This window comes from Podarcis liolepis (assembly GCF_965112155.1).
Source record: "Podarcis liolepis genome assembly, chromosome: 9".
Lineage (NCBI taxonomy): Eukaryota > Metazoa > Chordata > Lepidosauria > Squamata > Lacertidae > Podarcis > Podarcis liolepis.
In genome coordinates this window covers 41,864,540-41,879,465 of record NC_139564.1, presented here as the reverse complement: position 1 = coordinate 41,879,465, position 14,926 = coordinate 41,864,540, and the positions used below count along the sequence as shown (strand labels likewise).

Sequence of the window (14,926 nt, the reverse complement as noted above, 5' to 3'; positions counted from 1 at the left end):
TGGGCAAAGCCAGGATTTTTGTAAGGCAGAGCAGGCTTTTGTTAGGGTAGGGGGGCATAACCTTGGTTAGGTAAAGATAAAGGGACCCCTGACCATTAGGTCCAGTCGTGGCCGACTCTGGGGTTGTGGTGCTCATCTCGCTTTATTGGCCGAGGGAGCCGGCGTACAGCTTCTGAGTCATGTGGCCAGCATGACTAAGCAGCTTCTGGCGAACCAGAGCGACGCATGGAAATGCCGTTTACCTTCTCACTGGAGCGGTACCTATTTATCTACTTGCACTTTGACATGCTTTCGAACTGCTAGGTTGGCAGGAACTGGGACCGAGCAATGGGAGCTCACCCCATCGCGGGGATTCAAACCGCCGACCATCTGATCAGCAAGTCCTAGGCTCTGTTGTTTAACCCACAGCGCCACCCGCGTCCCTAACCTTGGTTAGTTAAGTATTTTTATGGATTTTTTTTATTGATTTAGGGGGCAGCTGCCCGCCTCCTTGGCTATGCCCATGGTGGGCAGCTTGAAAAAGGGCTCTCCACAAAACTGATGTACACAGGTAGAACTCCTCCACTGGAGGGCAGGGATCCTGATTGGTCCAGAGTCTCTCCCTGTCTAGAGAGTCCTTTTCCATTTTATCTGAATGTGTGGAAGGCATGGCTATGACAGACATCAGCAGTGCAGATGGGGCTAGCCTGTGCAATCTCATGGCCTCTCCTATCGTGTATGTGCGTGTGTGTGCGCGCGCCATGTAAGCCTTATCTGAGTGAAGAGGGAAATGCTCTATTTACAACAGGTGGAGTATGTGAAAGTAGCACTTCCTGACATTTCTGGGCTGAGGATTCTCTGCTTCAAATTCTAACAGCATGTAGATGAGATAAATGTGTGTTGCATTGCATTTACTGTGGCCATGCTGCCCTGTTGGTAGAGTAGGTTCCATCTCCTCCAGCTTTGATCAGACAGAAGTCACTAACATTTTAAAAAAATGCTATGAAAAAAGGTAGATAAACCAGAGGAGAGCTAAGAATAACTGACATTTCTCTTATCAATTTTTGTTTCTTTGCAAGAACTAGATCTCTATCTCTCTCTCTCTCAGACACACACACACACACACACACACACACACACACATTGTAGTTGTGCATATGTCTTCATTTGCATAGGCACACTGCAAATGAGGGGATTACCATTTGTAAGAAATACTGTATTATTTTTTTCCAGTACTTTTTATGTTTTGCCTGTCCATTTCTGGCATGGTACTGATCACCAGATCAGGAACGACCACAGAGCCCGTTCAAGTGAAAATACAGTGGTACCTCGGGTTAAGTACTTAATTCGTTCCGGAGGTCCGTTCTTAACCTGAAACTGTTCTTAACCTGAAGCACCACTTTAGCTAATGGGGCCTCTTGCTGCTGCCACACCGCCGGAGCACGATTTCTGTTCTCATCCTGACGCAAAGTTCTTAACCTGAAGCACTATTTCTGGGTTAGCAGAGTCTGTAACCTGAAGCATATGTAACCTGAGAGCATATGTAACCCGAGGTACCACTGTACACAAATGCGCTGAGGAAAGATCCCATACAGTGGTACCTCGGGTTACAAATGCTTTGGGTTACAAACACTTTAGGTTACAAACTCTGCTAACCCTGGAGTAGTACCTCGGGTTGAGAACTTTACCTCAGGATGAGAACGGAAATTGCGCAGTGGCGGTGTGGTGGCAGCCAGAGGTCCCATTAGCGAAAGCATGCCTCTAGTTAAGAACAGTTTCACGTTAAGAACGGACCCCTGGAACGAATTAAGTTTGTAACCCGAGGTACCACTGTACCTAATTCACAACCTTATGTTAACAGCATGGGACTATTTTAAACTTTCCTGCTTCTTGGGCAGTTCAAAGTGAATTAAATTGCAGTGCTATTTTTAGAACCATGCTTACATCTTCACTATTAAATAATTTGGGTTTACTATTGCCAACAGGCTATAAAGCAGGCTGAGGAACTGAATCCAATAGGCTGGATCCTTAATTCCTCCATCCCAGCAGGTCCATTTTGACAAAGTGGGCAGCCCTGCCCTCCTCCCAAGGTTAAAAGGGGCTTGCTCTCTATCGCCAATCAGCAGGTACAGCAAATCACTTTGAAACTCATCTGCAGGCGCAGTTTGGATTGATATATCTTCTCTGCACATACTATCTGCTTGAGACCCCACAACCTGAAGGCAGACCTCTTTCCATAGAAGTCTACTAGGCAATAAGAGAGGGGGGCTTTTCAGCAATGCCCCCCCCCCGCCTGAGGAATGCTCTTCCCAAGGAGGCCTGCTTGGTGTGCACCATACACACTTTTGTGCCACCTTTTATTCCAGGCCTTTTAGTAACAGTCAGCATTTTAAACCATGGGTAGGCAAACTAAGGCCCAGGGGCCAGATCCAGCCCAATTGCCTTCTAAATCCAGCCTGCAGGCAGTCCAGGAATCAGCGTGTTTTTACATGAGTAGAATGTGTGCTTTTATTTAAAATCTCTGGGTTATTTGTGGGGCATAGGAATTTGTTCATTCCCCCCGCCAAAAAAATATAGTCCAGCCCCCCACAAGGTCTGAGGGACAGTGGATCGGCCCCCTGCTGAAAAAGTTTGCTGACCGCTGTAATTTAAACCATCTTAGAATATTTTATCAACCATTATTTTAATATTGTTCACTGGGATTGTTTTATCTGAGGAGGATTTTTATTTACACATGCGTCTATGCTTGCAAGATGGATTCTGTTGTTAATTGTTGACTTGTGCAGTTTAGTCATGTTTTATATTTGGTACAGTGCTTGTTATATTGTATGCTGTTTATTGGTTTTAAACTGTAAAGTCACTTACAGGCTTTTCTCCATGGGCAACCCAAATTTAGTAAATAGCAGCAGTTCATTATATATATATTAATATGGCAGATGGTATTTGTGAGCAATGCATGCAATTAGGCAAATCTTTAAAGAGAACTGATTGCAGAAATTTATTTATTAAATTTATATCCCACCATCCCTCCCAAAGGATCCCATGGCAAAATGTTGAAGTAGTGTTTTGTTTTGTTTTTAAAAAGAAATTATTCTAACCCCTGCAAGTCTTTGAGTTCCTAAACTCCGCTGTGACATATTGAGACTGATTGGGTGGAGAAATTTGTTGTTTTGCTTCCTGCATGTATGGATAACCAGATGGATGAGGGTTGGGTGTTGTTGTTAGGCTGTTGTTTTTTTGGCATTCTGCTAAACAGAGTGGCATGTGTGATGTGTTACTCCATCTTTCAATGTGTGAGCTTTTAATCCACATTAATTCATTATTGTAAAATTGCTATCAGAATGTGTTACTGCGTTTCATGTTTTGAACAGCTTAAGAAGAGGCAATGAGACAAATAGAACGTTCTGTTTTCCTTCTGCAAATGGGCTGAATAGTACACGTAGTACACTCCCATTTAGAAGCACATTTAGGGCCAGATTTGTACCTTCCCTTTCATCACTCACTGAGACTGAAATCTTGCACATAGGCTTCTTTACTACAGACAGGCATCAAAGTGTGGGCAGCGCCTGGCAATATGCCCAGTGCCCAGTGCTGAAGATGGGATTCCACACCTGACCAAGCACATGAAGCTGTTGATGGTTTGCACTTAAATCAGGGTTGAAAACCAGGATCAGACTGCAGTATGCAATCCTGGTTTGAGCAGAACCATGGCTTCTGCTAACCACGATCAGAAGCATTCGATCTCAAAATGAGCAAACACAAAAGCTTGAAGTTCATGCTTGCTTGGAATGCCCCCCCCCCCAAAACAAAACATGGTTTGGTTTACATCTGAATAGCTCCAGGGTCAAATGACACATGGTACTGAATAGGTGGCTTTAAAAGGAAAACTGCAAATAGAAGAAAGAGCTGAGAGCATGAAGGGGGGGGGGTTGCGCGTAACACTTTCCCTCACATCTCAGACCTACCAGCTATAAGCCCCTACATCCAGGTGCTATTGAACGTTTCATGGTGGGAGGGAGTTTATATTTATCATGGGAGGAAAGCTTTGATGGGCGATTTTTCAGTGGGACTGCGGTGGGCAAAGGAGGATTAATTCTCACTTCTCATACACCACAGTCCTGATCATGCTCCTGTGCCTATAGTAAAATTAATTGCCGTAGTTTAACAAGCAAATAGTGTGCCCTTCTGCCCTTCAACATTGTTCCCATTTCATGTAATACCTACACTGGTAAGTGCTTTCCAGAGGCATCAACCTTTGTCGCCTTTCATGTTCCCAAAAGCCGCCAAAAGAGCAAAGCTGCTCTAAAGTTACAAAAGATGGCAATTAATTGTCACAGACTACAGTGCTAACAGCATTGATGTAATTAAGGTAAAATAGAAAAGAACTATGGTGTTTGTTAACAATAAAAAACAGCTGCCTTTGCTACTTCCGTAACACTGGCAGAACTTTTTGTTTCATTTTGTAACACACACACACACACACTTCCTACAGCACTATAAAAGGCTACAAAACAGGCAGGAAATTGAAACATTCAGAGGAATGTCCTCAGGAAATACGACTGCTGTGAATATGTTAACACAGCCACTTAATAGAGGCCTATCTTAAAAAGTTTTTTTGCCATAATTACTATTTACCTCCCTTTGCATGTGCATTATGGAGATATCCCAACTCCACCAGTGGCAAGGACAGTACAGGAATGTCTCCATGCTGCATTTATTAGTCATGTAAACACAGAGTAGCTATTTTCAGTTTCCCCTGGCAGAACAAGCCACCTGGAGTTTATAGGAATCATTAATGCTGTTAGTAGAACATCAGTAGTAATTAAAGTCCTTTCCAAGCAGGACTTAGCAATAAATATGAAGTTTTTTTTATCTCCCAACCCTTGTAATGCCAGAACCAGATAATGAAATATGCAAGCGTAACAGTTGTGATTATCTACTTCTATTGCAGCGAGTTAAGGAGCAGCAATGAAGAAAAATGAAAAGCAGTTGCCAGTCCATTAACTTCTCTGACCATGACAGGATTTTTACCTAGGAGTCCCTGGTGCAGAGGCCTTATTTCCCCCACCCAACCCCCAACCCTTTTGGGAAGCTGCTTTGAAGAGGAAAATAGGATTTGCTTAGGTTGCATTACCTCAGAGTAATTTGAAGCCCAGCTGGAATCCGTAAGTAGCAATCAGCATTGTGCCTGTGACATCACCATGGCACTGAGACATCCCTTCTCTACAAACAACTGCCCACCCCAGTCTAGGGCAGTGTAAATGTCATTTGTCAGTGTAGGAAGTCATTAACACAGACACACGCCACAAAAGTGCAACCTTAGCTTTTGCAGACGATCCGCACCTGAGTGCAAGGTCGGGCTTCTCAGATGCAAAGAAAAATAAAATGCATACACAGAATGCCAATCCCCACCCCTAATAAGTCCTATTAAACATCTCGTTAAATGATAATTAACTTTAATCAGCATCATACTGGGGCATGGTGTGCTCTCCCTTCATTCCCCTCCTTCAGAAGTAGGACGAAGATTAGCTGCAGGAGATAAATGTCTTCAATATACACCCCACTTATACATGGCTTATTTTTAATACCTAACAAGCCTCGGAAAGCTATAAGTCCCCCAAACCTTCGCTAGTATTTTGCTCTGAAGATTCACCAGTTGAATTTAAGGCAAATGAGAGTCAGTTTCTACAGCCACCAATAATTATTTCTTACCATGTCCTGAGGGGTTATTACCTCATGCTCTTTCCTACATATAGCCCAAGACGTTTTGGCACCTGAGGCGAACCACGAAATGACATTTCCTCCCCTTAGCAGGGAAGAAAGGGTGAGTGAAGAGCAATATCAGAAACGGGAAGGGAATAAAGATCTACACCTGGAACAAGAGACCACTAGCGCCTCCTATTTGCTAAGAGGCCACTGTGGCAGCATCGGCCTTGTGGGGGTCAGATCTGGCTTCTAAGGAGAATGCTGCAGCTGTTGTTGCCACTGCGGCAGCAGCTGGCGCCACATTCCTTGGAGGCCATATCTGCGGCCTGTGGATTCAGCCCCCTGAGATGGTCACCTCACCTTGCCTCATGCATGGGCCGGCCCTGATCTTCACATTACAGTGGAACCTTGGGTTAAGTACTTAATTCGTTCCGGAGGTCCGTACTTAACCTGAAACTGTTCTTAACCTGAAGCACCACTTTAGCTAATGGGGGCCTCCCGCTGCCGCTGTGTTGCCAGAGCACGATTTTTGTTCTCATCCTGAAGCAAAGTTCTTAACCTGAAGCACTATTTCTGGGTTAGGGGAGTCTGTAACCTGAAGCGTATGTAACCTGAGGTACCACTGTATGTTTACTTCAAGTGTGTAGTGGTGGTTTCTTTCTTTGTTTTTGTTTTTGTTTAAAAAGCAAATAGTATATGCAGGGAGGGGGTTTGATAATTATGGAGATTGGAGCACATGAGTAAAGGAAATTTAATTTTTTTTGTCCCTTGCTGCAGTCATGAGGAAAATCCTCCTTTGAAGCTGATATTTGTGATGGTAGGGGAGGACAGAACCCCTCATTGCTCAGTATTCACATTCCATCCAAAGGATTATTTATTGTTGTTCCTGTTTATTAAATTTGTATACTGCCCTATTACCATAGATCTCAGGGTGGTTCACAACATAAAATAAAAATATAAAAAGATGAAATACGTAATAAAAACAAAGACAACCCAAATAACTAGATGAAATGGTTACTCCTCCATCCTTGGTTTAAATAGCTTTTATTACCCCATTCAACACCTATTTTTTTCTAGTGTGTATTACAATTCATCCCAAATAATAACCATAGTTCAATGGTGATGAAAATGTTAGGCTGTAATAGCTTTTAACCAGGGGGAGTTTTTACATTGTTTCTTCATGAGGACTTTTATATCAGCAAATGTACGACTTCATAATACGTAACTAATATACCTATTTACAGTCATAAATCTACAATTCTGTTTGTGAAATAATCTGTCACACATTCAAGTCCAAGTGTTATAAGGGCTTGCACCAAAGACCTATTGGAAAAGGTGAGTTTTGAGGAGGGGTTTTTAGGAAGGAAGAGCAGTCAGCTCAAAGAGGTATTCTAGGAGACAGTTCCTGACTTAACAGTAGGAGAGAATGCATGGAGTCATTTCAGGCCCAGGCAAAGGTTTCAGCACCTGAGAATCATAAAGGCATGCTTCTAATCCTTAAAACTGGAAATGTACCCCTGAAAGTGAGTGAAGCCTAGTTAAAATTTCTTAAGAAATAAAGGAGTGAAGTACAGCAGAAACTGAATGCCAGAAATAGACGCAAACCTCCTTAATTTACATAAATGTCTACACGTTGCAAATTTTCATTTTTTCTTGGCACATTGTAAAGTGCACAATGCGCATACTGATAATGAGCAGAACTGCCTGGAACAGAGGATATCAGTTGTGGGCACCTTCCATGCTATCAGTATTACCTTCCTTAATAATAAAGAGTGTGATCAAAATTTACCACATGCTTTGATTGAAATTTGGTAGGGCCACTGCTGTGCTTTGGCCCCTGCGGGAGGGCAGTTCCAGTCCCTCAAGTCAGTCAGCAGGCCATCCCTGGAACAGGCACAGAGGTCTTTTAATAGCTGGAGATCTTATATCAATAGACGTAATGGACAAGAAGTATATTGCTCCATAGCCCTAACACCATGCCATTGCATCCCATAGCACAAATACAATATAAACATCGCACAGGCCTAGAGGAACATTTCCACTGAATTTACTTCATGAAGTGGCTAAAAGAGAGTGCCATTATGCCATTAGACCAGTTTGTTAGCTAGCGGGACTATTCCGAAAAGGCAGAATTAGTGCTTTTGTTCTTTATTATGGGGTTTTAAGAACGTGACCCGAGGACACTCCAAACCTTTTACAGTACCCAGAGCCTTCTTTAAAGGCATATATGTAAGCTAAAACTAATTCTCTCAGGGAATATTCTTGAACACTATTATTTCTCATTAGGGTCAGGGATGGCAAGAGGCCTGTTTGGGACAGAATATGTAAACCTTCAGCTTTAACTTGGTATAAGATGCCAAATGTTTCGGAGACATTCTCACACACTTCTGGCCTCTTTCCACTCATCTGTGACATGATCTGATGTGCTGACTTTCCACGGCTTCAAAATGGAGGGTGGGAAGGTTTTTATCACCCCAAGCCCATTGCTACGAGGCAGAACTGCTGTTAATGGCATCTAAAAGGAAAACAAATTACACTAGGCAGTGGTTTGAATTGGTGAGATTTCTGTCCCCCGACAGTGCTCCGTTTGTGTGGTGAGAATTGGAATTCATTTTTAAAAGGTGAGGCAAACTTGACAGGGCAAAGGTTAAAAGAGGCATTAAGGAATAAAACCACCCTCCCTTGACCCAGATGTCAACATTGTACCATGCAGTTTCAGTATCTATATTTTTATTTAACTATATTTTCTACCCAGCAGCATTGTACCATGTCAAAAGGTTTCTAGCATGTTCTTTCTTGCGTGCTGACATCATTTTTTCTGAATTGTAGTTTGAGGATGTATCCTGCCCCTGATCCACAATATTTGGGTTGGGCAGACAACCCAAACTATCATCCTCCTATGATGGCCTTGGATGGATCAGAAACATCACCTCATCAGATGGAGGTAGGGTTGGTTACAGGTTTCTTCTCTTATCATATAGGGAGTTCTACAAGTAGCACAAATGCCTAAAACCATTCAGCAATTAAAAATAATCAGATGGAAGTCAAAGGATGCATCTCCACAAGATCTGAAATCAACCAGACTTACTCCTGAGTAAATATGCATAGGACTCCACTATTGTTGTTGTTGGCATTCTTCAAGAGACAATGGAGTGAGCCTCCGGGGTGAAGTCAAACCACTGTATTAGCAGCACCAAAGTGATCTCCCCAGGGCACAAGCCTGGGCAGCGTGTATGGAGGTGCTGGTGCTGAGCTGCCCAGACAACAAGACCCCCTCACTATCCAAAGAAAGGTAGAGCAATATGTTTGGCATCAGCTTGGCTGCAGCAACTGCCACAAGGAGGAATACAAGGCAGCATTCAACAGTCTTAGGGACTCCACTCCAGATTTGTGTAGCATTTATTCCTTAGCCTTTTCTTCTCCCCAAAGATATCCCGCAAGTGTCACATTTAAATGCATCCTGCTTAAATTAGTTACTACATTACAGGACTGCCTGTTTATTCTTGGTACAGGAACTTCTTGTTAGCGTCAGCATAGAGGACTCCCCCCGTCTAAAGGACTTTTGGCAGATTGTTGTAACACTGAATACAAGAAATCCAATTTAGCTGAGATTACATTTATTTTTAAAGACTTGACAGGCAGTCTCTCCTAAGCTTCCTTGTACTGTCTTGACCTTGATGAATTCCTGGCTATATGCAATTCATTACCTTCAGCTAGCTCCTATAAGACCACTTCCTCAGTCCTGAGACTCAGCAAGAGAGACAAGTGCCTATGACTTGACATGTTTTACAGGGTAGTTTGCCAGCATGCAGATTACCAACATGTGGTAATTAAGCTAATTTTGTGTGGTGCTAGAAGTAGGTCAATGCTTTGTACTTTGCATGCTTGCCAATCCAATCAGCCATCAGGCCCTCCCCCCCCCCAACACACACAACCATTCCATTTTGCATATTTTAGTTCCACTCAGTCAATCTTCTTTCATGGATAAAGGCAAACATGCATTAATAGCTAAAAACCTGATCCCACTCAACACCTCTTTTATTTATTTATTTGAATTTCTGAGTTTAAACTGTAATTCTTGCAAGAAGTTGCTTTTATGTGAACTAAGACTGACAATCAGGATATTTCTATTTTGATTGTCTCTCGCTGCGTTTAAAATAACCCCATGTTTGAAAAGCAAGTAAGGGGGCACTGCATAAATTAGATTTATTTATTTTTAAATGGTACTCATCAAAGCCTAGAGGATTTTAATGTTTAAACCACTGTATTATCTAACCACCATAATTTTGTTTTTGAATTTTGCCTTAAAGAAAAATAACAACGCTCACTTGGCAAATGGCCATAGTACATGCTGCTGTGGGTGATCACAGAGAGTTCTCTTGAAAGGTTTTATTAAACTGCATTCTCAGAATAAGTCATGAAACGGATGGTGACCGACAGAAGATGTGGCAGAATGTTTGCCCCAAGAAAAATACAAACAATTTAGTAAGAAGGCCACATGTAGTTATGCACCTGGATACCTTTGTGAACGCCATGATTTTTTCAGATTAAAATGTTTGAGAGCTGGGCACATTTAGAAACTATATGGTACAACACTTTCTAGACTGTACCACTTAAACTTTGGAGGTAGGGATTTAAATGTGACACACACAAACACAAAAAATAGCATTCCACATAGAAGAATAACAATGCAATGAGAAGGCTATGTGATAATTTGTGTTACTGAGTTGTTGTTATTTTGATTATGTATTTTGTGGTTTTATATTCTGATTTTATCCTGTGAACCACCCTGAGACCTGCGGATATTGGGTGGTAGATAAATTCTAATAATATTAATAATAATCCACCTTTCCCCCAGAACCAGGACTTGAGGTGGCTCACAAAAACTGAAACACAAGTAAAACACAGATAGCGAAAAACATATAAAAGATAACTTAAAAAGCAATTAAACTATAACAGAATTAAAATGATTTAAAAAGATTTATTAAAATGCAGATAGCAAAAACAGCGCAACACTATTAAAAAGCCCTTTCTTTAGAAGCAGCCAGTTCCCCCAAGCCTGCTAGAATAAGAGAGTCTTCAGCAGCTGGTGGAAAGACAGTGAGGAGGGAAGCCAGTCTAGCCTTTCTGGAAATGGAGCTCTGAAGTCTGGGAGCAACTATTGAGAAGGCCCTCTCCCATGTCCTCACCAAACACTTTTTCCCATGCAAAATTTTCCACAGGCAGGACAGAGACATTTCAGAGGGCCAATATTCAAAACACTTGCTCCAGCTGCAGTTTGAAGTGGTGTGGCCTGGGAAAAGGCTGTACCCTGTGGTTTTTCTGAGCATGACATGCATCCCAGTCCTTTGCTGATCAGAGCTTATCCCTTCAACTAGATCCTCAAGTACTATTCTGACTTCTGGCCCTTGAGAAGATTCAATGTGCATGCCAGGAAACTTAAGAGCTAGTAGGAACATGTAGAAAAGCCTTGGCCAAGGATATATTTCTTAATAAATACTAACTTCCTTTGCATGATTCAGGTTTACAGAACGTTCAGGAAATATTTTGTAAGACAGAGTACAGTGGTACCTTGGGTTAAGTACTTAATTCGTTCCGGAGGTTCGTTCTTAACCTGAAACTGTTCTTATCCTGAAGCACCACTTTAGCCAATGGGGCCTGCTGCTGCCGCCGCACCACCGGAGCCCGATTTCTGTTCTTATCCTGAAGCACTATTTCTGGGTTAGCGGAGTGTGTAACCTGAAGCATATGTAACCTGAAGCGTATGTAACCCGAGGTACCACTGTACTCCCATTTGTTAGACATTAGTAAAGTGTGAAGACCCCTCTGCAAAACTTTGCTAAACATCTGAGTCTATGAACTCCTGATTATAATATTTCGAACTGTTTCTTTTGGTTTTGAATATGTGTTTCAGTAAAGACAATATTGTCAAAGAGAGATTTATGCAATCCACTAATGAAGTGGTTTTCTACAATTTATTGCACCAATGCCACAAAGAAAATGACAAATGATACTGTACATTTACAGCCCAAATTAAGAAGTTTCCACAGTTTGACATTAGAATCCAGTCAATAAAAAAAACCCCAAACACTATTTGCTTTTCTCTCTCTGAACACATACTTGCAGCAATACACACACACACCCTTCTCCTAGTACGGTATATGTTACTTCATCTGTTCCAGGTAACATGCTTTATTATATAAGCTTGCTACACTTAAAATATGGTCCATATGAATCAGAAGAAGTTTGCTCCTGCTTAGGAAACAAAGAAGTAGACATGTTTGGAGGGGAGGACAGCAGAATACTATTAATACAGCATGAAAAATAAAAAGTTCTGGAATCTTGAAGATTTCAGACAAGATTCCTTTCTCATTGCCACTTTCAGTGTTTCTCAGGTACATTCACATTACTTTAAAAACTATTAAAAATATCAGAACTAAAGCATGCTTATGATAAAAGGGTAGCCATTACAGTGCATCACCAGTGCAGTTTTTGCCCTCTCAAATGCTACAGCACAATCTTTCAGAAAATTCATGACATGTACAACTTTTAAGTTGCCCCCTACTGGCAGCTTAATTCTGTCAACTGAGGTAGTTTTTTTAAAAAACGGAAGGATAAAACACATTATTTTTTTCTTAAATATAGAATGAAGCTACTTTTTCTAAAAGGATACAATTGTTAAAGATCTGCATGGTTCTTTTATAGGGGAAAAAGTATATTATGATTTTATTCTGAGATAAAAGCAAGGGTTGTTAATTAATTTGATTCCTTGACCATAATTTAAGTACAAGAAGGGTATCTTTAACCCTTGCCTTTGTGGTCTTCTCTGTCAAAAACTGGGCTTCGTTCATTTGGAAGGGAAGGTTTCAGAGGAAAATTGATTTTTTGAGCTAATTTGCAATAGAAAGAAAGGCAGGGAACAGAATAATGCTGCTATGGATAACTACTAGCTTCTAAAACAGGAATGACCGTATGATTAAGTGTTGTCATGAAAGTATTGGCAAGGATGAATAAGCAATGAGACAAAATGGAAAATCTGACAAGCCCCAGAAAAAGAAAATTATTAAATCGGTATTTGGACAAACATTGCATCCAATTGCCAACACTGCTTGGGTCAGTTGCCAAATATGACAAAACTTCTTTCTACTTCCATTTAGCACTTTCAGTCCAACATGGGAGATTGCACAATGTGCCAACCGGGAGTCTTTCAAAAAAATTGTAAGTAGTTTTTGCTTTCTTACTCTAATTTCACACAGTCACCTGCAGAACTTGGAAGTTAAAATGAAGTCACAAGATTTATACTGAACCTTCTAAGAAAGCCCTAGGTATAGGGTTTGAAACCAAGACGAATACGGTCATATGTGTACAGTTGTATAGCAACATAGAAATTTGAAAGAGAGCTCATGTTACTAACTTCCCATTTAAAACCGCATACATTTCTCTTTTAGAATTAAGACATACAAGAGAGGAAGGCACCAAGAGGCTAGTGCAAAACGTTCTGTGGGATCGCTTCAGACACTTGAGAATTATCATAATGAATTGCTGTCACTGTTACCATGACCACCTTCCCCTCGCGATATCCTCTCTGAGATTTCTTCTGCATGTTTCATCCGTCCACTTAAAGAAGTTGATCCTGCTTCTGCAGTGTGCTGAAGAGAGATCTCTTATTCTCGGGGCAACAGATAAGAGCTTATGTTTTAAAACAAGCTATCCAGAGTTGATGCTAATGGGTGCTTTTAATGCTAGTCCTACACAAAGTAGACTCAGTGAAATGAACTCAGGTTCATTCATTTCAGTGTTTCTAATCCAAGCAGGACTAGGATGGATACAAACCTATGCCCATTATTGTATCGGTTCTTAAGGTTCAAACATGAGCTTTTTTGAGCTGGTTGTACATATGTTAGGATGCTCAACCTGTAAGACCAGAAAACTGGAAATTCAAGATGTGGCATTTGCAATAAGGTAAGTTTGCAGTGGAGATTACTACTACTTTCTCCCATTTTCATCTAGCTGTGATGCAGGATCCAAAACTTCCGTCTCCGCCAAGAACAACCAAAAACAACACTGCCGCTCTCATGCTGCTTTGTCCATTTTAGAAGCCAATCAGCCACATAACTAAGATTGTGGTAGCTGACTTCCAACTTCTTGTTCCATGGAGGTTTGATGAGCTAACAAAAGAGAATGGGCATGCATACGTCTTCCAATTCATCACCTTGTCCATCCAAACACAGGAATGCTTCTGTGCATACAGATTTGCTTACTGCTCCCCATTTGGGTGGGTGGGAAATCAGAACAAGACAACAATAGTAAGGAAACCATACTTAAGAGTTGTTGTTTTTTTGTTTGGCTGAGAACTATGTATAAGTAGGGAATCCTCCAATAGTGTTTAATTCTTTTGTCCATTAAAATACAAGGATGCATTCTTGATTAGTTTACTCCAAAAGCAGTATAAAAACCCTGAATGTCTTTTATATTATATAAACTGAAATTCCGCTGGTAAGCGTCCAAAATGCAGAAGAGGAAAAGTGACAGAATGAACTGTCACCTGTGGTCCTCTGTTCCCCCATCTCTTCATGTTTGCTCTCTTCTGCACACATGCATCCCATCTGCTTTACTCTGCTAGGGAGCTGTGACTTCAAGATTTCAGCTTAGAGGAGTATCTGAGCAACATACGGAGAATGAGTACTCGCTATAGCAGCCAACAGCGGCAAATCGTTGGATTCAATCCTAGAAATTAAAAAAGGGATGTTTTTCAATATGTAAATTATAGCAGAGAATTGAAGTATCTAATTAAAAGCATTTCTGAACCACTTAATATTTAGAAATCTCTAACGAGATGCTAAAATACAACATAAAAACCAGAGATGCAACATAAAAGCAGATAAAGACAGTAATAACAGGGTCCAGTTTTATAGGTCATGGAAAGCCTGGGCAAAAGGATGTCCCTAAGATGTCTGTGGCAACTGGTGTTGCTTCACAAATCGCAGAGGAAAGAGCATCCACAATGCAATGAAGAAACATGCCTGTTTTACCCTGTGTTATTCTGTAGCAAAATTTCTCCAGATGATCAAGTGAATTTAAAAGTCTATAGAGGGACAGGTAATAATAATAAAATAAGAAATTTTTATTTATACCCCGCCCTTCCCAGCTCAAAAACCAGGCTCAGGGCAGCTAACAACAAATTTAAAATACAGTATAAAAACATGAATAGCAATAAATTCAAAAATCAAAAATCAATTAG

General features: G+C 41.1%; 2 protein-coding genes and 1 long non-coding RNA gene across 11 annotated transcripts in view; 1 reads left to right on the top strand and 2 right to left on the bottom strand.

Moving 5' to 3' along the window:
• The window catches only part of LOC310714765, a 48,465-nt gene extending 39,958 nt beyond the window's left edge, over positions 1-8,507 (bottom strand). The window contains exon 1 of the long non-coding RNA XR_014530053.1: positions 7,475-8,507. This is a non-coding gene — a long non-coding RNA (uncharacterized lncRNA). The remainder of the gene's footprint in view (positions 1-7,474) is intronic.
• The window catches only part of SPMIP2 (sperm microtubule inner protein 2), a 43,066-nt gene that overhangs the window by 17,212 nt on the left and 10,928 nt on the right, over positions 1-14,926 (top strand). For 2 of the 6 annotated variants that reach the window (XR_014530026.1, XR_014530027.1), the window contains 2 exons: positions 8,515-8,629; positions 12,843-13,332. Coding sequence is in view for 4 of the 6 variants with exons in the window: in XM_083520368.1 (XP_083376494.1) it covers positions 8,515-8,629; positions 12,843-12,903; positions 13,696-13,781 (262 nt within the window). In the remaining 2 variants the exon portion in view is untranslated. Of the gene's footprint in view, positions 1-8,514; positions 8,630-12,842; positions 13,333-13,695; positions 14,001-14,926 lie in introns of those variants that run through there. The other 4 variants (XM_083520370.1, XM_083520371.1, XM_083520368.1 and 1 more) reach the window with 3 other exon arrangements.
• FNIP2 (folliculin interacting protein 2) overlaps positions 11,625-14,926 on the bottom strand; it is a 55,870-nt gene continuing 52,568 nt past the window's right edge. For all 4 annotated transcript variants that reach the window (XM_083520252.1, XM_083520250.1, XM_083520251.1 and 1 more), the window contains one exon: positions 11,625-14,412. In XM_083520252.1, the coding sequence (XP_083376378.1) occupies positions 14,334-14,412 (79 nt within the window). In that variant the 3' untranslated portion in view covers positions 11,625-14,333. The remainder of the gene's footprint in view (positions 14,413-14,926) is intronic.